This window comes from Panicum virgatum, chromosome 4N, assembly GCF_016808335.1.
Source record: "Panicum virgatum strain AP13 chromosome 4N, P.virgatum_v5, whole genome shotgun sequence".
Taxonomy (NCBI): Eukaryota; Viridiplantae; Streptophyta; class Magnoliopsida; order Poales; family Poaceae; genus Panicum; species Panicum virgatum.
Genome location: NC_053148.1, coordinates 47,219,058 through 47,241,106, shown reverse-complemented (window position 1 = coordinate 47,241,106; position 22,049 = coordinate 47,219,058). Strand labels below are relative to the sequence as shown.

Below are 22,049 nucleotides of genomic sequence, written 5' to 3'. Positions count from 1 at the left end.
TTTCCTTGCTCTTTACTTGTTGAGCTGCGCTGAAATGCAGGGGTACTAAAAATTTCTTTGGGCTTTAGATATGGCGCGGGCCATAGTGGGCCATAACAAGCCCTCCGCCCTTGCTTTTTACCCCCATGTGTCAGGATAAGCACCTGCACGAGAAACAGATAAATGCAGTTGAAATTTGAAACTAAACCATGTAGAATACGGCAAGGTTTTGTAACAATATCTGCTTGGAAGTTGGAACAAAGAATCTACGAAGCAGCAGCATGTTGGAATGTTGGGAGAAGTCAACATGGGAAGCACACTGGCACAACATGTTGGCAAGTAGGCAACTCGTAATTTTTTTTATGAATCTTACTGCATGTATAATCTTACTGCATGAGTACCAAAAAGGAGATCTAGCATGTCTTTGGTAAATTCTGTACGATTTCCTAGGAGAACTGTGAGAACCGCCCAATTTGCACTCGGTTTAGGTGAAATTATTGATTAATTCTTTAAGATGAGGACTAGCACGTGTCCGTCTCTTGACACGCCACGTGCTAATCCACACCTTAGAGGCACTTAATCAACACATTCAACTAGAACGAGAGCAAACCCGATAGTCCCGGTACGTGTTTGCCACATGCCTAGGATTAAGCACACGTACCGTTACACAAGCACATACATTGCCGATGATCCACAAAGAGCAATTTTACACACTTAATATTACAAGTTCGATATAGGTAGGTTCAAACTAATTTCCATTACAAGCCTTGGGCTCACGAAAGCCATATTAAACAGAAACTTAAAGTTTATTACATTTACATACTCTCACGGAGTTCTATTACGATAAAGATCCACTTATGATGACGGTGTCTTGCTCAAGGACACCATCCCAGCCTCAACGACCTACTCCTCCCCCGCACCTGAATCGGCGGGGGTAGAAGTGGCCGAACACCACTCCCGGTTCACCTGCAACTAGGGTTAGAAGCACCCTGAGTACAAAGGTACTCGCAAGACTTACGCGATTAAATAAGCAAGGATCATGCAAAGGCTCAAGTAATAGCTTTAAGGATAAGTAATTATTGCATAAACATAAGCTCCCTAGACTAACACCTAGCAAAGTTAATTAATGTTGCCCGAACCCTCATTAAATTTTAGTGGAACGTACTAAGAATAACATAGTTCTTCCCAAGATACTAAAATCCATTCCCACAAGTCCACACTTCTAAGAGGAGTTCATGGGATAAAGAGCATGCTCATAATTGAGAGCGCGGCAATTCAAATTGATTATAAACTTGTAAGGGTGTAGTACTTTACCCACACGACGCAAGGACCATGCGATTCACCTAACCGGCCAAAGTTGGGTAAGGGGGTACTCGCGTCAACCGTTCCCAACAAGGCTCGATCATTGAACTTCACACTTAGCTTACGCGTAGAGACTTAGTTCCACCAGGGACATCTCTAAACTTTACTACTCATAGTTCCACCCGGGAACACACTAAGCCTTTCTATATAGCCCTTAGCCACATATCTAGGACTACATATCAATGATCAAGTCAAAGAAGGTAATTGGCTCATCCGTACCATTATATTGGATATGTGGTAGCATGGAAAGATGCTCAAAACCGACGTCATCCACTCGGTCCTTAATCGATCTAAGCGGACTATGCCCAAGTAACTTTATTCTCTAGGCACTACCATTCCGCTCGAATCTCGGTACTACCACTTCATCACCACCCAAACCGAACCAGTGCGATCAAGGATTATCGATAAGTGTGATATTCCAGCCATACTTTCTAACAAGCAAGATGAGAATTCTAAACAAGGCTAAGCATCTAGTCAAATTAAGTAATTAGCTGTCTAATTGGTGCCAAGGACATGGATAAACGAATCAAGGAAGGATAATGCATGAAAATTGGTACAAGAATGCAATACATATATAATATATATAACTCAACATTACTCAAGTGAGATAACTAAACTAATCAAATTAAATGGGTGCAAGGGATTATGCTTAGCTACTTGTCTTGGTTCACTTCGGGTTCGACCACGAACTGGACTCCGGGTTCAGGCTCAACGGTCTCAGTGGGCTCCACGGGTTCGTTCTCCGATAGTTGAGCCACTATAATACATGAATGAAATGCATGCATTAGTGCGATGCAAGAATTAGCATGATGCTAGGTTTAATGCCTGAATGCTACATATGCAAATGCATGATGCCCGGATTGCCTGAAATAATATGATGAGATGATATGCACGAAGTGGTATGCATGAACGGATAATTTCATCGGAATCGAACATCAGCACAAATGGCTACACCGGTCAGACCGGTTAACTGGACCGGTCAGACCGGTCGCGTGCGACTGACAGCCACCACCGGTCAGACCGGTTAACTGAACCGGTCAGACCGGTCACTGGCGGACTGTCCTCTCCAAAGAGCCGGACCGTCCGTAGTTCAGCATGATCAGACACCCGGACCTACTGCACTAAGTTAGTTCACTGGCGGACCGTCCGCGGAATAGCTGGCGGACCGTCCGCAGTGCAGAAATTCGACACGGCGCGGGCAGGCAGCATATGGTTCAGCCAGCGGTGGCATGGCCGCGTTCCGGCAGTGGAGCTGTAGGGTCGAGATGGCGGACTAGAGGGGGGGTGAATAGTCCTTTCTAAAACTAATTGCGTCGGCTAACCGAAACTTATGCGGAATTGAAACTATTCGCTTAGCCAAGACTACACCCCTCTAACTATAACTTTAAGGCACCTCCAAAAAAATCCTACACAAAGCAAATGGAGTGCCAAGCTAGTAAGAGCTCTCTAAAAAAAATCTAAAGCCAAGTCACACAAGCCTAAGCACTAGTACTACACAAACCGGGGGAGCTCCTACACAAATCTAATGAGCAAAAGCACAAAGCCAACCTAAGTTCACTAGATGCTCAAGGACAAGGATACACAATCCAAATCCAAGAGCTCAACTTGCTTAGTTACCCAATCTAAGCAAGAGCAACTAATAAAGCTACACAAGCTAACTAGATACACTAGGAGAGCAACTACACAAGCACAAGATATAGAAGAATGTAAATACAATGCTTGTGATTTGGAGAATGCAAACCACCGAGAAGAGTAGACAAAGTTGATACGGTGATTTTTATCCCGAGGTTCACTTGGTTGCCACCAAGCTAATCCCCGTTGAGACAAGCTCCAAGGTTGCCGCCGATCCTCTTGCTAGCGGTGACTCTCAAGTCACACTCTCCCACGTGGAGTGCTCACACCGAGCTCTAGCACATGATCCGGCCGGACCACTTGTTGCTCTTCACGTCTCGCTCAACTAGAGTTACTCTTCGCGGCTCCCGCGGGGTGAGCACAAAACCCCTCACAAACTCTTCTCCGGAGCACCGCACAAACTTCTTGCGGGCTTCAACGGAGCCTCTTGCCACCAAGCCGTCTAGGAGGTGGCAACCTCCAAGAGTAACAAGCGCACCGGCTTGCAACACAATCACCTAGTGCCACTCGATGCAATCTCTCAACGCAAACGCACTAGAATCGCTCTCTCACTCAATCGGATGATCACTATCAAGTTAGAGTGAGTAGAGGGCTCTCAAGCACTCTCACATATGGACACTAAGTCCCCAAGGTGCTCAGCACTCACAAATGGCCGGCCACACCCTCTATTTATAGAGGGAGGCCCCAAACTAGCCGTTACACTCAAATCCCGTGAAAACTGAGTTTTCGCGGACTGTCCGCCTCACAAAAACCGGACCGTCCGCCATTTAAAACCAACGGCTAGAACTGCAATGATTATGTGTCAGAGTCGACCGTTAGAGCCCCGGGCGGACTGTCCGCGCCCCTGGGGCGGACTGTCCGCGGTTCAAAACTTCGAACCAACCGATTTGCAAACGTCTCTGACTAAATCTGGAAGTTACCGGTGGACTGTCCGCTCCCCAGGGGCGGACTGTCCGCAGTTCAAAACGTGAGCACACACAGAAACCGCAGTGTTTCTGTCCCAGAAATTTCAGTAGGAGGCGGACCGTCCGCCCCCAAGGACCGGACGGTCCGCAGGTCATTTTGGGCACCCAAGACAGAACAACCAAGTTTCTGCGCCCGTTTCAGCTTTTAAAGGCGGACCGTCCGCAGGTCTATTTCCAGCAGAAATGTACCTCGGTAAAACGACCATAACTCTTAGCTCCGATGTCCAAATTAGGTGATCTTGGACTCTATGGAAAGCTAATTCAGAGGGCTACACAACCCAACTGAATACTTGATCCAAAACACAATGGATCAAAGCAGTATTCCACTCCAAGAGCCACCTAATTTCCGGAGAACACCGAAAAGCCTTTCTTACTTCCCAATGTTGATCAACAACAACTCCAACTCTTTCTCCTTTGCAAATGTGCCAACACAACCACGTGAACAACACCATGTGCATGTGTGTTAGCATTTCACAATCATTTTCAAAGGATTTTCACTTGATCTCACCACGCCACTCGATCCTAGCTACATTGCAATGTTAGATCGCTCAAGTGGCACTAGATGACCGATATGCAAACAAGTTTGCCCCTCTTGATAGAACGGCCATCTATCCTAAATCCGGTCATGCACTTCTCTACACAACTTTTGACCGGTGAAATGAAATGACCTACATGTCATACCTTTGCCTTGCGCATTCCATTTTATCTTTCCAAATATTGATGCCACACAAGCACCAAACTCCATCAAGCCTTTTGATCATCTTCATGAGTCAACACTTGGCTTGATCTTCCTTGAATGATATGATCCACTCCATATCATCACATGACCTCTTTGGTCCATCGATCTTGACCTTGCTCGCTCTTCACCGTTGCCTCAGTCCATTGGCGCCAAATCTTGCCCAAGCTTCACCGCCTCGCGGTCCATCGCTTCAAAGCCTTGACTTGCCCTTCTCCATTGCAACCGGTCCATCAAGCCAAGCATTGTCTTGATCTTCTCCACTTTGGTCACATGACTCCATGTCATGTCTCATATGCAATGAGCTCCTCGATCACACTATATGAGCATAGCATCAATCCCTTAGCCATTTCTCCACCATGGCACATGTTGCTCATACTAGTGTCTTTGTGTGGACTAATTTCCTGTGTATCTCAACATAAACACTTATTAGTCCACCTAAGTTGTCACTCAATTACCAAAACCAAACAAGGGCCTTTCAGGAGCTCGCCGCCCGGCGATGAGAACTAGCCCTACACGATCTACAAGATGATGCGCACAAAGCTACGGGTGATGTGCGCGAAGAAATCAAGCCGAGCATAGCCGGCGGTGTGGAGGTGGCACCGACCGGCGGCAAGGCATAAAAACGAGCGTAGAAAGTTAGTGAACGTGATGGAATGTGGAGAGCATCAGCTTCAGGAGGTTGCTTACAGTCAATTTGAGCCGTTGAACGGTGAAAACGGTGGCCGGATGATGAAGTTCCACGGTAAGGTCGAGTCTAGGGCTAAAACCAAAACAGGCGGCCGGAAATCCTTCGATTCCCGATGAGGTGAAGGTCGGAGCTATGGTCCGAGGGGTTATGGAGGGAGCTAGAAAGGTTAGGGAGCTTCAAGTGCAAGGGATTTGGAATCCATGGAAGGAGTTGGGCAGATTTTTGGATCGATGGGTGGTGTTCTTGCGGTTGGAGGTGGAGCTGAGCGAGGGAGAACGAGAGACAAAGCAGCTCAAAGAATGGAGCCGTGGACAAAATGGCGACGCAAGAGAGTTAAGCGGCGCGGCGTGGTGGTGCTTGGCTATTGGCTGCGGCTTCCCCCGGCAAGCGTTTACCGAGGATGGACGGCGCGTGGCGAAAGCCTCGCTCGACGCGTAGCACGCCAAAACAGAGTAACTGGCGGACCGTCCGGACCTCACACTGGACTGTCCGGGACTCCAAATTTGGGGTCGTGACAAGAACTCCCCATTTTAAGTTTTTTTTTTCATCCGAACATGTCATGATGAGATATGATTTCTTAAAATATGGTATGATAAATCTCAGCAGGTGCTCGCAGGGGTTCGGTAACGGGCTACCGCGAGATTAGGGCGTCTGAATTTCGAAAGGCGGTTGCTTTATTCCGCAACCCTTTTCTCCTCGTGTTTGTTAGGATCCTTCCCCTAGCTGCCGTCCCCATCTCTGCCGTCGATATCCAATCTGACGGCTGGGAACACGCCGAACCCCCTCGCCGCCACCTGGCCTCGCCGCGCCGGCAGCCGGCAGCCGGGCACAGCGGCAGCAACGAACAGCTGAGCACACGTCCGTCCTGTACCGTCTGCAAGACTGCAATCTGGGTGCCCACCACCACCACCTCCTCCAGTTCGTCGACTTCTTCCCCCAACCGTCTCTCCCTCCCCTCTTTCCTCTGCCTCAAAGCCCCCTCCTCGGCTCCTCCTCATGCCTTGACGACGCCATTGGTAGCTTCGCCTGTTGGTCGAAGTGCAGGGGGAGCGAGAGGAAGGGGGGATACGGCTAGGACGGAGGAGGTCACGGGAGGAGGGGGGAGGGGAGAAGATGTTTGATACCTTGCTCAACTCCAAGTTCTACAACAAATGGTACTGGAAGATTGACCTCTTTGTTGTTAGGTTTCTTGGTTCTTGGGTTGCTTTGTTCCAGTTCTAGTTGGATTCGTTCTTGCGGCTGCTGTTCCTCGGATGAGTTTACTCGGGTTCTTTGGTCTTGTTGGTTTCTTTGCTCTAGTTTTTTTTCTCTTTTCTTTTTATTTTCTGGGATTGCTCAATGCGGCTTTTCCGCCTCCATGTTCTTGACGATTTCGTTTCTCTTATTTGGAGCGAGAAAAACGGCTTCTGTTTTTGGGGACCTGTTTTTGGATTGTGCTAACCAATCTTTGGTTTCTTGCACAACGGATGCAGCAAGCACGCGTTCAAATGCATCCGGACGCGGATGGTACCCATACGGCGGAAGAAGCACGCCATGATTCGGTTCTTGAAGAAAGACGTCGCCGACCTCCTCGCCAATGGCTTCGACACCCACGCCTTCGGAAGGGTACGAAAGTTCATCCGGGCTCTCCCGTGCTCAATATTGCGTTTCCGTTGCTCTGACGCCGCAAATGATATTTGTTCTTGGAGCGAATGCGAACTGGGGGAGGAAGTGGTCGTGGGGTTGTATTGATGAAAGCTGTTCTATGTGCCTTCCTTTTTGATTGGAAAAAGTTGCAGTTTTTTGGTGCAAGGATTTTATTGGTTGGTGGTCAAACTGTGGTTAATTTGGTAGAGGTGATTCTGTTTCCTAGCTATAATTTTAATATGGAATGCAGATCGATGGAGTGATAGTTGAGTTGAATCATGCCTCTTGCTATGACATGATCGAGGAGTTCTGTGATTATATTGGGAAGCAACTTGGCAGTCTTCAGAAGCAGAGGTAAATTCAGTCAACGTTTGGTTTTGACTTTTGATTCCTTCTTTCTGTTGTCAAGATTAGATATAATGGTAACACTGAGGAATTAGGCGATTCTGGGCTTTTTGGAGATTTCATGTGATGTTACCATGTCTTTGGGGCCCCTGGTTGGTTGGCTACTTGGCTGTGTTACTTTTGTAGATAAATTAAGAAAGTAGCACAGGAGTATTAGCATGCATAATACTATATGCAACATACCGATATGATACTTCTGCCTGTGTGCTTTGGTGTTACTAAAGTGCTGGAACTTCAGTTTATAAATACCAACTAACCATTACTAGCATGCTAGTAAGAGATAGAAGCATTTCCAATTATTTTGACGGTTAAGTGTCGACTGCATTTGTATTTCTATCTTTCCAAACAGGGAGTGTCCCCCAGAAACCAGAGAAGCTGTGTCAACTTTGATTTTTGCCGCCGCTCGATTTCCCGATCTACCTGAACTGTGCGACCTAAGGCTCATATTCACAGAGAGATATGGCAATTTTGTTGAGCCTTTTGTTAGCCTTGAGGTGCACAAGATGACGCCACTTTGTTCTTATTAAATTGCTTTATGCTTTTTGTTCCTAATTCAATCCTTGTGTCTGCAGTTCGTTCGGAAGCTTGACAGTACAGAGTTCACTAATGAGGAAAAATTGCAAGTTATGCAAAGTATTGCTGAAGAGTTATCCGTCAGTTTTGATGCCAAGGAATTGAAACTCAAGTTATGGACCATGCCAGAAACTGAACTTGTAAGCACTCCTCAAATTTACTACCTGATGAATTAGAGAAACAATTATCTATCCTTAACTTGGAATCATGGATTGTGTTCTTTATTCAGGATATGCTTGGGAAGGGTTCAAGGAAGCCAGCAGAGCTAGCAATGCCTTTATCCAACAAGCAAAAATGCAATTACTATGGTCCATTTGAAAGACAAAATAATGATATGCTTGAGAAGGGTTCAGGGAAGCCAGCAGAACTAGCAATGCCTTTATTCGACAAGCAGAAATGTGATGAGGATGCTCCATGTGAAGGACAAAATAAGGATATGCTTGAGAAGGGTTCAAGGAAGCAAGAAGCAATGCCATTATCCACCAAACAGAAGTGCAGTGAGGATTCTCTATATGGAAGGCAAGATAAGGATATGCTAGAGAATGGTTCAATCAAGCCAGCAGAACTAGCAATGCCTTTATCCAACAAGCAGAAGGGTAATGAGGATGCTCCATGTGAAAGGAAATATGGTGCTAAACCTGCATGCCGTACTGAGAAAGTGAAAATACAGCTGAACCGTAAAGATATCCAGGTCGCTGTTGATGGCATCGGTCTAATTGATGAGAATTCCAGGAAGCAGCAGTCTAATAAATCTGATGAGAAGGAACATTTGCAGAAATCAGTATCTCCAGTGGACACTAACGGAAGGAACACCCAAAAAGATGTTAAGAAGCTTAACAGAAGAGATGGCCGCCCTTCCGAAAAGGAGCTGATGGAAGCTGTGGAGCTTGACCTCAATGGCCTACCTAAGAAGGGATTTGGTGCCGTCAAATTTCATGAAACAGAGTGCAACCAAACAGTTCATCTAAATGCCAGGCCAAAGGAGGTTGTGAAAGAACACTGTGTTGAAAAAGAGAACGAGGAAATCATTCGTCACCACCACCCATCACGACCTGGTGTAGCTCCGCGTCTAGAGAATCAAGGACGTCCAGTGAGTCCTTTGAGTGGTAACACTAGAAACAAGGCTCCTCCTTATGCTAAGATGAATGGTGCAAATATGAAGAATGCTCCTGAAAAACAAGCAAACAATGGTTTCTTGAATGACAAACAGCAATGTTTTGCTGATCTGGCAAATCCAGTGCAGAAAGGACAAGGAGTGACAGAGAGGGCAACAACTACGCGACCCCCTTATGTGAAACCAAAATCTAACAAACAACGTGTGAATGGTGATCTTGAAAAGCGAACTCCAAGTGATTACAGCAAGCACATCTCTGGAGAAACTGATCAATTGGACGAAAAAAATGTGCATCGACCTGTTTCTGTCAGAAGGAGAAGTGCAAAGCCTCCTGTTCCTGATGATGCCTATGGTGAGGTGCCTAACAATCGTAAGAAGGCCACAGGCCAAACACATAGCAGTCACAAAAGCCACTCAAGCAGGCAGAATGGTGCTAAATTTGATCATGACCCGAATGGCAATGGGACTGCTGATGTTGTTGGTGATGGGAGAACTACTAGTAGCTCACCAAAGCACACAGGCAGAAGGAACGGAGCTTTGAACCACAACAATGACTACGACAGGTTCCTGCAGCATCGGCAACCAGAAGCAGATGATACTGCTATTGATTTTGGCAATCTCTTGCCTCAAAACGCAAATGGACATAGGAGACACAAAAACAGATGCGATGGTAACCTTGATGAGGAGGAAAGGATGATGGACAAGCTCCTGATGCACTATAGCAAGAAAGGTGTGGACTCAACCAACAAAGCGGAGAATGACCAAGAAGCACAAATTGATTCCCAGCAAAAGCTTTCCTTACATCCTTCGGGTAGAGCTATCTCGCTACTGCCTGAATCCATTGGCCCGGGTAAAGAAGTGAAGGTTCCTGCTCGGTCCACCTCTCTGCAGCCGGACGTTCCTAGGAGCGTGCGTGTGCACCCCAAAATGCCGGACTTTGATGAACTGGCTGCCCGGGTCAATGCTCTGAGGAAGACTTGAGGTGGCATAAAATTGCATCCGACTTGTGTACACGTTCTTTCAGCTGAAGAGTTGATCCTTTGTTCACAGTTCCTTGCAAGTCACAACCATTGAGTCATTCTTTATGTGCAGTGCCTATAAGAGATTAAACAGATTTGTGTATGCATTTTACTCTCTTGTTTTTCTTTTAGATTTTTCTATAGTGTCCTTGTAGGATTTCCTTGTCACCAGGTGTTTGTGCAGAATAGGAGCATTGGTTTGAGGATTGATACAGTTGATACGGAGTTCCGTTGGTTATTCTTAATTTTATTGATAGGGGTTGGATTTGATGGACTAATTCACAAATTCATGATGGGTTGTGCGTAAACGTTGTTCATAAAAGTCTCAGTGATTCTCTCTCTTCAACTGCCCGAGTTTGTATCCTGCATGTTTGTGCAGACAGAGCTGCACTTTCAGCTCTGCAGTCTGCATGGGGTACTACTACTTCTACATTTTCAGTCTACTTGTACTCTCCGTAGTCCTTTTCCTGCGTCCTGTCTTACAAGTGTTACACGTTTTGTTTGTTTGTTTCTTTTGTGCAAAATCATATTTGCAAGAGCCAAGAGGTACATTTTGATCTTGTTGTAGTAGTGCTGGTTGATTTGTATAAGGAACTTTGTATAAGACGTCGGATTGAGTCCCATTATTAAAATTTGAGAAGCCTACATGGGACATGGCGGCGGCCACTTGTAATGCTTTTCCAAAACCATGGGGGAATCTCTCACCAACCTCAAACAATGGGCTCTGCGTAGCAGAAGCAACAGATCCCAGAGTGTTGAGGCCAGAGTGCAAGTGGTTATCATCGGAATGCAGGTTTCATGTCACAAAATCCAGGTTGAATTTTGATTTGCCAACCGATCTGCAGAAACCAGGAGCAACACACACTGCTAATCCGGTGCCCTCTCTAGCTAAAATAGAGAGGAGGAGATGTGTGTCCAGTCCAGGAGCAACAATGTCGAAGCTGCCAATTGGTAACGATGGTGACCGTCGCCAAAATGATTGCGAAGCGGCAGATTTGTTCGGAACGCCTGATGCCGACAGCTCCCGGTCAGAGCCTCACAGGGGGTCGGGCTATTTATACGCGCACGGGGAGGGGGAGCCGGCCGGCGACGCCGACGGACAGATGGGCGCGGCGCTGGTCCGGGGGGCGCCCGTACTACGTACTACGGACAAGCAACGGCCACGATCGAGGCCCAGGGCGTCGCCCCGAACCACCCAACACGAGCCTATCTCGGGGCATGCAGCCCTGCCTGCCGCGGGGGCTAGCAGGTCGTGCAGCCCCGTTTCGTCACCCTTGGGCCTTGGCGCACGTCCCTTTCGGCGCCTGCTGCTTCTGCTCCGCTGGTGTGGCGGGTGGTTTCGTGTCGGCTTTCGTCGAGGGATGGATGGATGGATATATACATGTATATAAGTATAAGTACGGTGTACCGTCCACGTACGGTGACTTTGTCAGTATATATAACGTCCAAAGGTATGGTAATCCTGGATAAGTATGCAGTCACGTGATCAATGTTCGAGTTCAACTTTGAGCTTATTATAAAAAAAGAAAAAAATGCACCTTTGGGCTTTGGATGGACACACTGTTCGAAATACTGACAAACACAGCCCAGGCTGTGATGGGCCGACGATTCCATGGCAAGAGAATCTCAGCCCATTACCAGTTACATTACACGGGCCTAATGCAGACGCCAGAGGAAAGCCCGGCCCGAGCTCCGCCGAAAGATGCCAAGATTCCCATACGGCCAGCCCCCGGCACGACCCGCGAGTCCGTCGATCTTTATACGCCGTTCGCTCGCCCACCTCGCCCCGTCTCCTCCCGCAGTCTCGCTCGCTCGCCTTTCCCCACACAGCTAGGGTTTCGTCGCCCCGCGCGCCGATCCGCCCCCCGCCCGCCATGTCGAAGCAAGGTGCGCCCGTCTGATTCTTCCCCTTCCTCCTCGGCTCCTCCTCCGATCTTGGTGTCGTTCGGTGCCGATCGGGCTCGATTTGGTCTGCTGACCGCTGGGAATTCGGGGTGGTGGTGCAGGAGGGAAGGCCAAGCCGCTCAAGGCGCCCAAGGTCGACAAGAAGGAGTACGACGAGGTACGTTGCCGCGCGTTGTCCTTCGCTCCCGTTCCGTTGCGCGTTTGGTTGGTTGCCTGATTAGGGATCTGCGCCTGTTTAGTCTCTGACCGTAGGGTTTGACTGCTGATGCGAAGTCGTAAGGTTAGGTTAGTTCATGTTTGGTGGTTGATTCAGAGATAATTCTAGCGTGGGGTGCTTTAGCAGATCTCCAATAAGCTTACCCCCAATAATCCACTGGGTTGGTCTTGTTTTTTCTCTACCCTAAAGAGCTTGTGTAGATGGCATATCCATATCTCATGGCTTTTGTTCGAAACTTACTTGCTTTGGGTACATCTTTACTTTAATGGTTAGGGATTGTGCTAATTGGGAGCTGTTTCTTTTGTCTAACCTCGTCTCGTCTGTAAAACCCATTAATGGGTTTTTTGGATTGACACCATTACAATTCTTGTGCTTTGGAGAAGTACCATTACTATTCGCCTATTCGGAAAGATATCATTACAATTCTTGTTTTGTCACAGCAACACCATGTTCTACGTATGGGACGGCCTCGGGCCCACCTGCAGGCGTACCCGGCGGCTCCGTAGTTCCGTATGGGCGATTTTGCCCTCGGCTCAAGTGGATAACGTCCCCCACGGGGACTCTGTCTTCCTCCTTGCCCTCCCTCTCTCATCTCGTCTACTCCCCGTGTGATAGGGATTCGTCGCCGGCGACTGTTTTGAGCTCCGCCGCGGCGTCCACGCCGCGGCGGCCGTTGACGCCACCTCTGCCGTCGACGCCGCCTACGACCCCCTCCCCGACCCTGCCGTGGACGCCGCATCCGCATCCGTCGTCGACCACCCGGCCGTCTACGCCAACTCCGCCTCCGCGCGTGTACCTCCGACATGGCCGCCACGGGTTCAAGCTCTTCGCAACGGGGAAGGGCTCTCCCTCTTATCAACTGCCCCGAATGCCAGGCGCCGGTTGCTAAGCACAGGAGCAAGAACGACAACATCTACTACCGGTGCTCCAACAAGTGCGGTCAGTTCTGGTTTGAGGCAGCATATGAGCTGTATTTGCGCGATAATCAAGCACGTCTATTGGACAACTCAATTGGTTCTGGGCACATACAAGTAGTTGGGCAGGCTCCTGATCATGTTGTTCAAGGAATGCAGCAGGTTAGTGGGGAGTTGAAGATTGTGGCACTTGATCTGAAGATGCAGCTTGCTGACATCAAATTGGAGATTGGCAATGTGAGGAATGAAATCAAAGAACTGAGGGATGAGTTCAGGAAGGGTAATAGGCCAATTGTGGTGGGCAATGCTGCTATCATTTTTGTAGCACTGTTAGTTGTTGTCATGATCTCTATGTACTAGAAGAAATGAAGCTACATGTAATGTAGCTTTGGATCCATGTAGCTGTGTTAGCTTAGAGTGCAGCTTCATGTTGTATTTGGTTGTAATTGGAGCTAAGTTTAAGGGGTGCCCTATATTTTGTTGTAATTGAATCTATGTTTCTGATCAATTCTAACCAGTATGGTTGGACCCTTGTCTAATCGGAGCTATGTTTGATTCTGTTGTTGGGTGTTTAATTTTGACAGCATCTTTGTCCTTTCTGTGCAAATGGAAAGCACCAATTGACATCACTTTATCATAATACAGTTCACAGGAATATTTGACATCACTTGGTCATGATATAGTTGACAGAAATATTTGACATAAATATTTGACATCACTTGTGTCTCAGATATCCAAATCACAGACTTAACAGAATTCTAGTACACTGACATTACAAGTTTTGTGGCCAGAAGCATAAGGAGACACATTACAAGTTTTTGTGTCCAAAAGCACAACATAACCTTACAATTTTTGTCCCAAAAGCCAAAGCATGGAGGCATATAACACAACACTCTCATGCAAACTGTCCTTCAAACACTAATTTTCGGATGCTGGTGACAACAGTGGGAGGTGGGTTTGCCTCTGCCCTCTTTGCTTCTTCTTTGCAGGGGTCTTCTTCTTTTTGGGGGTACCTTTCTTTTTCTGTTGAGTCTTCTGTTTCTTCACATTGGAGGGGCCAGCATCATCTTCTGTGCACTTCTTCCTACAAGTTACAGATGCAACAATTACAGTACCTGGACATGAAGTAATTGATTGTTCAAGTTCATGCATTTTGTGCCAGAAATCTCACCTTTTATTCCTGCTCAACCCTTTTGCGCCATCTTCACCAACCTCTGGCTCTTTGCAAGTTTTTGCAAAATGGCCTAGTGCACGACATCTGCTGCATTTAACCTTTTTCTTTGTGGTTCTTTTTTCCATGCACCCTCTAATCCTTTGCACCTTTGGCCTCCCTGGTCCTCTGCCCAACAATGGTGGATGCACTTTGAAACCAAGATCCACTTGAGGCCACTGGGACCTATCTGGTATTCCCTCAACTCTGGCTTCATAAGCTTTCTTGAACCTAGCCACTGAGTAGTACTCATGGACATAGTCTTCAATTTTGATCCCCCTATTAGACAATATCCAGGCCAAAGCATGTCTACATGGCTTCCCAGTAACTTGCCACTCCCTGCAAGAGCATTTGTGATTCTGCAGGTCCACTGTGTGCCGTTTTTTATTGTTCCAATGGTCCAAAAGGGTGACTTCAGCTATGTAATCATCACTCACTGTAACTTTTATGACCTTAAGCTGGTTGCTAATCAAATTCAATTCTTTCATGACATTAGGCAGAATTCCTTCTGGCCACTGCCTAGCCAGTTTCTTTCTCAAGTATCTCTTTTCCATTATGAGCTCCCTCAGCTTGTCTACTAGTTCATGCAACAGCAACCCTTTGAACTTCTTCACTTGAGCATTGAAACTCTCTGACACATTATTGGTCAAGTAATCACACTTGCTGTTTTCAGAGAACCCACATCTATACCATATTCTACTGTGGTGTGTCTCCAGATACTCAATTGTGTCAGGTGCAAACTCAAATATTTTCTTCATGTGCCACTGGAACATTCCAGTTGTGTAGTTCCTAGCAGCTGGATACAGGTGATCAGTGAAGACATCACCTATGTACTGCTTCATAAAATTCTGGTACAGGTGCCTCATGCATTCCCTATTTTCAGCATTAGGGAATACAGCTCCAACTGCTGTCTCTAGACCTTTACAAGCATCTGTACAAATAACTAGGTTTGGAACATTGCCAATGGCTCTGTGCAACTGTTCCATGAACCAAACCCAGTTGTCCTCATTCTCTTTATCAAAAATTGCATATGCAATGTGATACAGCCAATTGTGGCCATCTACACCAGTTGCGGATGCCAACTGTCCTCTGTACTTGCCATACAAATTGGATGCATCAACACCTATAAATGGTCTGCACCCCTCTAGGAATCCATCAATACAAGGTCTAAGAGCTACAAACATTCTCCTGAACCTTTGCTTCTTCTGAACCCTCTCACACTCTATCTGCACTATGCTGTCAGGTGATGACTGCTCAATCTGAGCTTTCCAGTTGAAAAGAAGCTGAAAACTCTCCTCATACTTTCCATGGATCTGCTCTAGTGCTACCTTCATGCCTGACCATGCTTTGGAGTACTTGAGCTTGATACCATAATCCCCCTCTAATTTTTCCTTACAATCCTTTGGACCTTTAGTTGGATTTCTCTTCAGCCAATCCCCCAACCTATCTGCACACCAGCCTTGTGTTGCCATTCTCCCTTCTCTCAGTTTAGTAGTTGGACAATTGTGCTTTGCAGGCAATACTTTGATCTGCAAATAAGAAAAAATATTATAAGTAATTTATGGTAGGACAATGCAAAACAGGAATACAAAATACAAGGACAATTCACCTCTATTGTCTTGCCATGAGAGATTCTTAAAGCATGTATGCGCCAAGGACATCCTTCAGCTTTACACTTGGCAATGAACCTAGTCTGGTCTGTGATGACCTTGTCAAACTCAAACCCTGTCAGAACTGCATAATGCCTAACTGCCTTCCTAAATGCAACAATATCAGGAAACCTTTCTCCCACTTCTATCTTGGGGTTTTCTGGATCATGGATAACCTGAACCTCCTCTGGATCTGCATCATTTACCTCTGCCTCAGGAGGAGTTTCTCCTTCAGCATTGGGAACCCCATCAAATTCATCAGCATCATGAAAAGAAGGATATTCAGCATTGTTAGATGATTCTGGGGCTGAATTGTTAGTTGCCCGAGGAGATGGTACAGGCATGAACTGAACCTCATCATCAACTCCAACATACTCCTCACTATTGTCAAAGATATCAGGCTCCCTGTCAGCCTCAAGCTCAGGATCTGGATCTATTGGTAAAAATTCTGCCTCCCCAGAATTATGGTCAATTGGATCGGCAACATCATTACCAAGTCCAGCCGGCATGTCTTTGCTATTGGGTGGGATCTGATCAGGGTTATCATCACCAAAATAAACAGGTGGGATCACACAAAGTGGCTCTAAAGCATCAAACTCATAAGCCTGTCTATGACAACTGTCAAAAACCCCAACAATAAAGTCGCATTGCATCTGATCCTTATACATTTCGAAAATGTCATGCATCTGCAAATCATTCTCTAGCTTGACATCTTCCCCCATCCTTTTGTCATAGAACCATACACTAGCAGACTGACTACTAGACCACTGGAACTCATTGCGCAGGCTATTCATCAGCAAATCGAAAGAAAAAGAACCTACTTCAACATCCCACTTAATCACGCGTCCTTTTGTGTATGCTTTTCTACCACTACTGTCTGTGGAACTGAATCCTTCAACTTTAAGAGCTAGTGAGAACAATGAAACCCTAGCGACAAGAGAAAAATCCCGAAATCGAATCAATCACTATCGATAGACTAAATCCAAAGCAAATCTACTGATACCGTTCTCACAATCATTCACTAAGCAACTAAAGGAGGAGGAAGATCCATACCCGCTGTCGTCGTTCGCCATCTCCACCGGAGAGCGCAACGGAAGGCGCGGCTGCGGATCACCCATTGCGGTCTACAGGGTCCATCGCAACGGCCTTCGGATTGGTTCTTCTCGCCGCCGGCGCCAGAGTTGGATTCGCCGCCGTCAGCTAGGGTTTGGGGAGCACAACGGCGAGGGAAAGGGGAAGGACAGAGGAGGACGACGATAGCGGTCGGCCGCGGAAGACAGAGGAGGCCCGACGCCCTTTACCTCTAGAGCCGGGGGCAAAATGGGCCATACGGGAAAACGGACGGGGGTATACGCCTGCGGTTGGGCCCGAGTCCATCGGATACGTACTCCATGGTGTTGCTGTGACAAAACTAGAATTGTAATGGTATCTTTCCGAATAGGCGAATAGTAATGGTACTTCTCCAAAGCACAAGAATTGTAATGGTGTCAATCCAAAAAACCCATTAATCTAAGCTTAAGCTGGTTGGGATATAATGTATAGAGGAACGAAATTTTCTTAAATTGGAATTGCTCAACCTTATGAGTCAGAGAGAAATGCAATACTATTATAAAAAGAAATAATCTTTGTATTATTGGTTCTTTTGCTGGAACATATGGCTGTCAAGTTTCATTATAACCAAGCATATTATGGAAAGGATGGAGTAGCAATCTGAATATGATATTGTTCCTGCTATGAAAATACATATCTTTTGTTGATTTGGACAACTAACGAATGTAACAATAGACAGTAGTAGAGCTGTCTGAACTGCTTCACTGATTAGTTACAATGTATCTCCACTTCACTTCATTCTGATACCATCTATCTTTGCAGAGTGATCTTGCATATCTGCAGAAGAAGAAAGAGGAGGAAAAGGTGAGACCAGTAGCCAATTCTATATGGTACTTGTTATTCAGTTACGACCCAAATTTGCTGACACAAGCTGCTGTGTCTTTGTTGCATGGACAGGCACTCAAGGATCTGAAGGCCAAGGCACAGAAGGGTGCGATCGGAGGCTCTGGCTTGAAGAAAAGCGGGAAGAAATGAGTCTGTCATGCGTATCTGGGAAATGATAAACCCCCTGCCTTATGTGCTGTGTTTGGCCATATGTGATTGTAACAAACTAGTGGTTCTGTGTTAGTAATGCTGCAGTTGGTTGCTTGATCCGAAAAGATGATGTTGGCTATGATCCGAAAACATGGCATTCTAAGATGTTATCTCAAATTTTCTGTGCTGATTTTGTTTTCATTGCCATTTCGTCCTAACCTGACTTATTCGCTCCTTGAAGTTTTAAGTAAACTGATCTGGCATCTGTGTTAAATTTTCATTCTTCCAGAGCGATGCTAGATGTATCTTTTTGCGTACAGATGTCTAGAGTAAAAAGAATACAATGCAAGCTAGTTTAAAAAGGAGAATGTTTACTCATCGTTAAACTGTCCCCATCCAGCCACGGATGCTCGGCAAAGAGAGATGCGAGATCGATGTGGCTGCTGTGACTGCTTGACACTAGACGCAGCCTGGAAAATGCAGCAACAGATGCGATCCGTCGGTCTGAACTCTGAGGATTGGATCGCGGTAATGTGCCTGATCGAGTACACTTGGAAACTGGTTCAGAAAAAGCACAATCTTTGCGTTCTTTCATGAATCTCAACGTATATTCTAGTGAAGTTTAACTTCAACCAAGTCCTAAGTTTAGGGCGCCATATTCATGGCCCCGGCTGCCATCTGGTTCCGGTTTTCCGGAATCATGGCGAGATGCATGATGCTCAACGACAAGAGCTGGATGCTGTTGCCTCGCCGCTTCGGGGCTCAGCTACTACCTTCGTTTTGAGTAATTGATAGCTTGCGTTGGATCCCTTACTGCATTCAACGAACACATCGGTGATCATCATTGAATTTTGGCGTGGGCGAACCAGCAATTATGGACCCTTCCCTGACAACATCACTCCCGGCCCGTGGAGTCCGCGATGCCGCCGCTGACGGCGACTCCGGGGACAGCCGTGCCTTTCCGCCGCTATCCCGCTTGGCTTTCCAGGCGACGGCCCGAGCCCAGCATCCATTACGGAGGGTGGTCACCCGATCGATCGTGCACGGACAAAGGTATAGTATCCACACCTCCATACTCTCCGCACGTACCCTCAACAGCGGCAGACCGAACTGACTGATTGATCTGTGTGGCACCACTACCCTCAGCAAGCAGGCCATTGCCGACTTGTCGCGGTACACGATTGGACATCGTGGCGATCAATACAGTGCAAGGGTGAAGCGTCATCTATCTCTCCAGGACTCCGAGTGATTGGACTCACAGAGTCACGATCACACGGCACGTTCACCTGTCGACACAAGGAATAATTCGCGTACAGAAAACACAATGGTCACCTAGTAACTACTAGTACCAGTAGAATAAGACCGGGGATCACTGGATCACCCGGTACCATCCCGTCGTCGCCAAACCGAATTCGCTGCAGGAGACGCGGCCGTGGAAACCCCCCAGCGGGAACAGAGCCAGAACTCCCGCGCCGACGCGATCCCGGCGGCGCGGCGGAGGAGAAGGCCGGCCGTGCAGCAGGAGGCGACGGGCGGCGAGGCGCCGGTGACGCCGGCATGATGATGACGGTACGAGAAAGAAAGCGAGGAGCGAGAGAGACCCGGAGGATCAGGCGACGGGTTGGGTTGGAGGCATGAAGTAGTGCGAGGTGCGTCGATGGAGCACCGCTGGTCCATGCCATCTACGACTACCCGATTCTTCCTCTCTCTCGTCGACCGATCCGTGCACTGAACCTGACCGCCGGATCGCCGACGCCGGGCACGGCTGCGTCTCGTGTTCCGCGGCCGCGGCCTGCTCTTGCTCCCACGGACCGATCGATCGAGTCGAGCCAGCACCTTGTACCTTTGCTTCCCGATCACTTCTACTTACGCCTTGCCACGACAGGGTTTTGTTTAGTCTTAGCGTAGGATCGGATCAGCTTTCCCATGGCCTCTGACCGGTGGGTCCACGATCGATCTGTTCCAAAAGTTGCCAGTTCATCAACTGACAGTCTGAATCCTCACAGTCTTCCAGCGGGTAAGGAGGCGTCGGTTGCCAGCAGGTCAAGCGACGAGCTGATCCTGATCCCGGCATTCCGGGCCCGGCCTCGGGGCAGCAGGCAAGCTAGCAGCTTCTTCTAATCTTCCGGGCGTTGCGGTCAGGCCCGGGAGAAGAGGAGACACACAGGCCATGGCCGCCGCCGCATGGGGCTGGATGGATCGATCTCTTGAGCGTTCGCTGTTGCGGCGTCCACCTCCGGGGAAGAAGAGCCATCGGCCAGCAGCGCACGTGGGGCACACCGGCGGGTGAGTGCCGCGCCCACTCCGCTACAGCAGACCGTAGCAGCAATCCCCGGTGGCCTCGTCAAATCAATGCCCGGCCCGGCCCGCCCCGGCCGGCGGAAAATCGCTAGGACACGCCTGAGGTTTCAGAGAATTGCAGAGATATATGATCCTGATCGTCCCTTTTTTTTTCCCGATTATCTTAGCATTGCTGCTCGAGCTTTTCTTTTAAAAGACTCGGCGCGGCTTTTGCTTTTGGCGTGTAACGTGCGGTACGGGGCTTCGTTGAATATTGCGGGAAGGACACAGGCCGGTGACATGATGAGATGGAGGGTTTATTGCTAACAGAATAAGTTGGCTGCGATGCATGCGTCTGTAATGACTTTGTTAGTTTTAAGATTTGGTAGTATAGTCTTCTATAAGCATCCATATGTCATCGAGAGATCATAAAACATGCTAAGAACACCAAATGTTCCATTTTACAGGAAATATTTTTTTCCTAATGATGGATAATGTCATCGAGAGAAAACTAACCAAAATTTAAATCATATTCTTCTCAAAACTCAAGCAGCGGAGACGAACAATGAGTACTTACATAGTGCATCTCGGATAAATTAAACTAGTACATACTCGCAAAACTTGTTTTTAGATGAGTACCCCAAAAGAAACACTTTATCGGTAAAGGCCGAAGATTCTTGCGCTGAAACTGCAATGAAGCTGCTTACTACTACATGATTAATCAAGGAACATGAGCCCATCTTTTCCGGTCGTAAAGGATCACCAAAAGGACCACCTTTAGTACAACCACAAAGCACGAGGTGCTCCGTGCAAAATCACCTAACAAATCAGGTATAGAAAACCCCACCCCTTTATCGCCTTCCCCCACCCAATTAGCAGCTTCCTTCATCACCCACCTTCCCCTCGCCACTCTTTATCACTCAATCACACGAGCGAAATCCAAGAAACCAGAGGAGAGGTGGTTCCGCGAGCTCCGATCGATCGTCCATGGAGAAGTGCAGGTCGGTGCCGCACGAGCACTCGTCGGCGTACTACGGCTGCGGCGGCGGGTACGACTACGAGGACGTCGGCGGCGGGCAGGGCAAGTCGTACAGCTTCAACGGGCCGAGCGCCCGCGACGACCCGGAGGCGAAGCGCCGGCGGCGGGTGGCGGCGTACAACGTCTTCGCCACGCAGGGCCGGATCAAGACCACCGTCCGCAGCAGCGTCAAGTGGCTCAAGTCCAAGTTCTCCGACATCCGCTACGGTGGCCTCTGAATTCTGAAACCTCCCCTCCTGCTGCAAATCACTAGTAACCCTACACCGTATACCATGATGAACTGATGATCATACGCATCTGCACGCGGAAGCTGTATGTTGGAATAGTTGCTGCATATATGGAGGTACTGTGTACATGCTATGTTTGTATAGGCATGTGTGCATGTATGAAAAGAACTGTGTATGTGTGCCTGCTTTTCTAGATCGGTCTGCTCTGTGTTCTCGGTCTGCAAAGAAATGGTGGTTGTACTCTGCTTGAATGTTAAACCTGGAGATAAAGTTGTATCATGCTCTTGTCTTAATTTGGTTTCCTATTCCCTTTCTGAATTTCCTTTTGTTTCTGATCTTTTTTTGCTTTGAGGTGGAGAATTTCAGTGACCAAAAATCAGTATTACAATTTGGATCGATGTTTTTTTTTCCTTCTAGATTT

The 22,049-nt window shown here is 47.6% G+C and overlaps 3 protein-coding genes across 3 annotated transcripts; 2 read left to right on the top strand and 1 right to left on the bottom strand.

Annotated features, from left to right (window-relative positions):
• Window positions 1-6,231: 6,231 nt before the first annotated feature.
• Window positions 6,232-10,214, top strand: LOC120668541. Its single transcript, XM_039948277.1, has 6 exons — window positions 6,232-6,519; window positions 6,838-6,970; window positions 7,242-7,345; window positions 7,746-7,890; window positions 7,969-8,109; window positions 8,199-10,214. The coding sequence occupies exons 1-6, from the start codon at window positions 6,479-6,481 to the stop codon at window positions 10,062-10,064; spliced, it is 2,430 nt and encodes an 809-aa protein (XP_039804211.1). The 5' UTR covers window positions 6,232-6,478; the 3' UTR covers window positions 10,065-10,214.
• Window positions 10,215-14,056: 3,842 nt separating this feature from the next.
• Window positions 14,057-17,483, bottom strand: LOC120669474. Its single transcript, XM_039949218.1, has 4 exons — window positions 17,051-17,483; window positions 15,958-16,924; window positions 14,310-15,877; window positions 14,057-14,222 (listed from the first exon to the last, which is right to left on the bottom strand). The coding sequence occupies exons 1-4, from the start codon at window positions 17,113-17,115 to the stop codon at window positions 14,057-14,059; spliced, it is 2,766 nt and encodes a 921-aa protein (XP_039805152.1). The 5' UTR covers window positions 17,116-17,483.
• A 3,701-nt stretch (window positions 17,484-21,184) lies between these two features.
• Window positions 21,185-21,942, top strand: LOC120668540. The gene has a single exon (XM_039948276.1). It carries the CDS (start codon window positions 21,350-21,352, stop codon window positions 21,617-21,619), a length of 270 nt encoding a protein of 89 aa, XP_039804210.1. The 5' UTR covers window positions 21,185-21,349; the 3' UTR covers window positions 21,620-21,942.
• Window positions 21,943-22,049: the final 107 nt, after the last annotated feature.

Bases quoted from the DNA above. Each gene is read 5' to 3' on its own strand.
- LOC120668541 (XM_039948277.1), top strand. From the start codon at position 6,479: ATGTTTGATACCTTGCTCAACTCCAAGTTCTACAACAAATG. The intron at 6,520-6,837 runs GTACTGGAAGAT...CAACGGATGCAG, and splicing joins TCCAAGTTCTACAACAAATG to CAAGCACGCGTTCAAATGCA. The intron at 8,110-8,198 runs GTAAGCACTCCT...TTCTTTATTCAG, and splicing joins CCATGCCAGAAACTGAACTT to GATATGCTTGGGAAGGGTTC.
- LOC120669474 (XM_039949218.1), bottom strand. From the start codon at position 17,115: ATGGGTGATCCGCAGCCGCGCCTTCCGTTGCGCTCTCCGGTGGAGATG. The intron at 16,925-17,050 runs GTATGGATCTTC...TCTTGTCGCTAG, and splicing joins ATGGCGAACGACGACAGCGG to GGTTTCATTGTTCTCACTAG. The intron at 15,878-15,957 runs GTGAATTGTCCT...TCTTATTTGCAG, and splicing joins CTCATGGCAAGACAATAGAG to ATCAAAGTATTGCCTGCAAA.
- LOC120668540 (XM_039948276.1), top strand. From the start codon at position 21,350: ATGGAGAAGTGCAGGTCGGTGCCGCACGAGCACTCGTCGGCGTACTAC.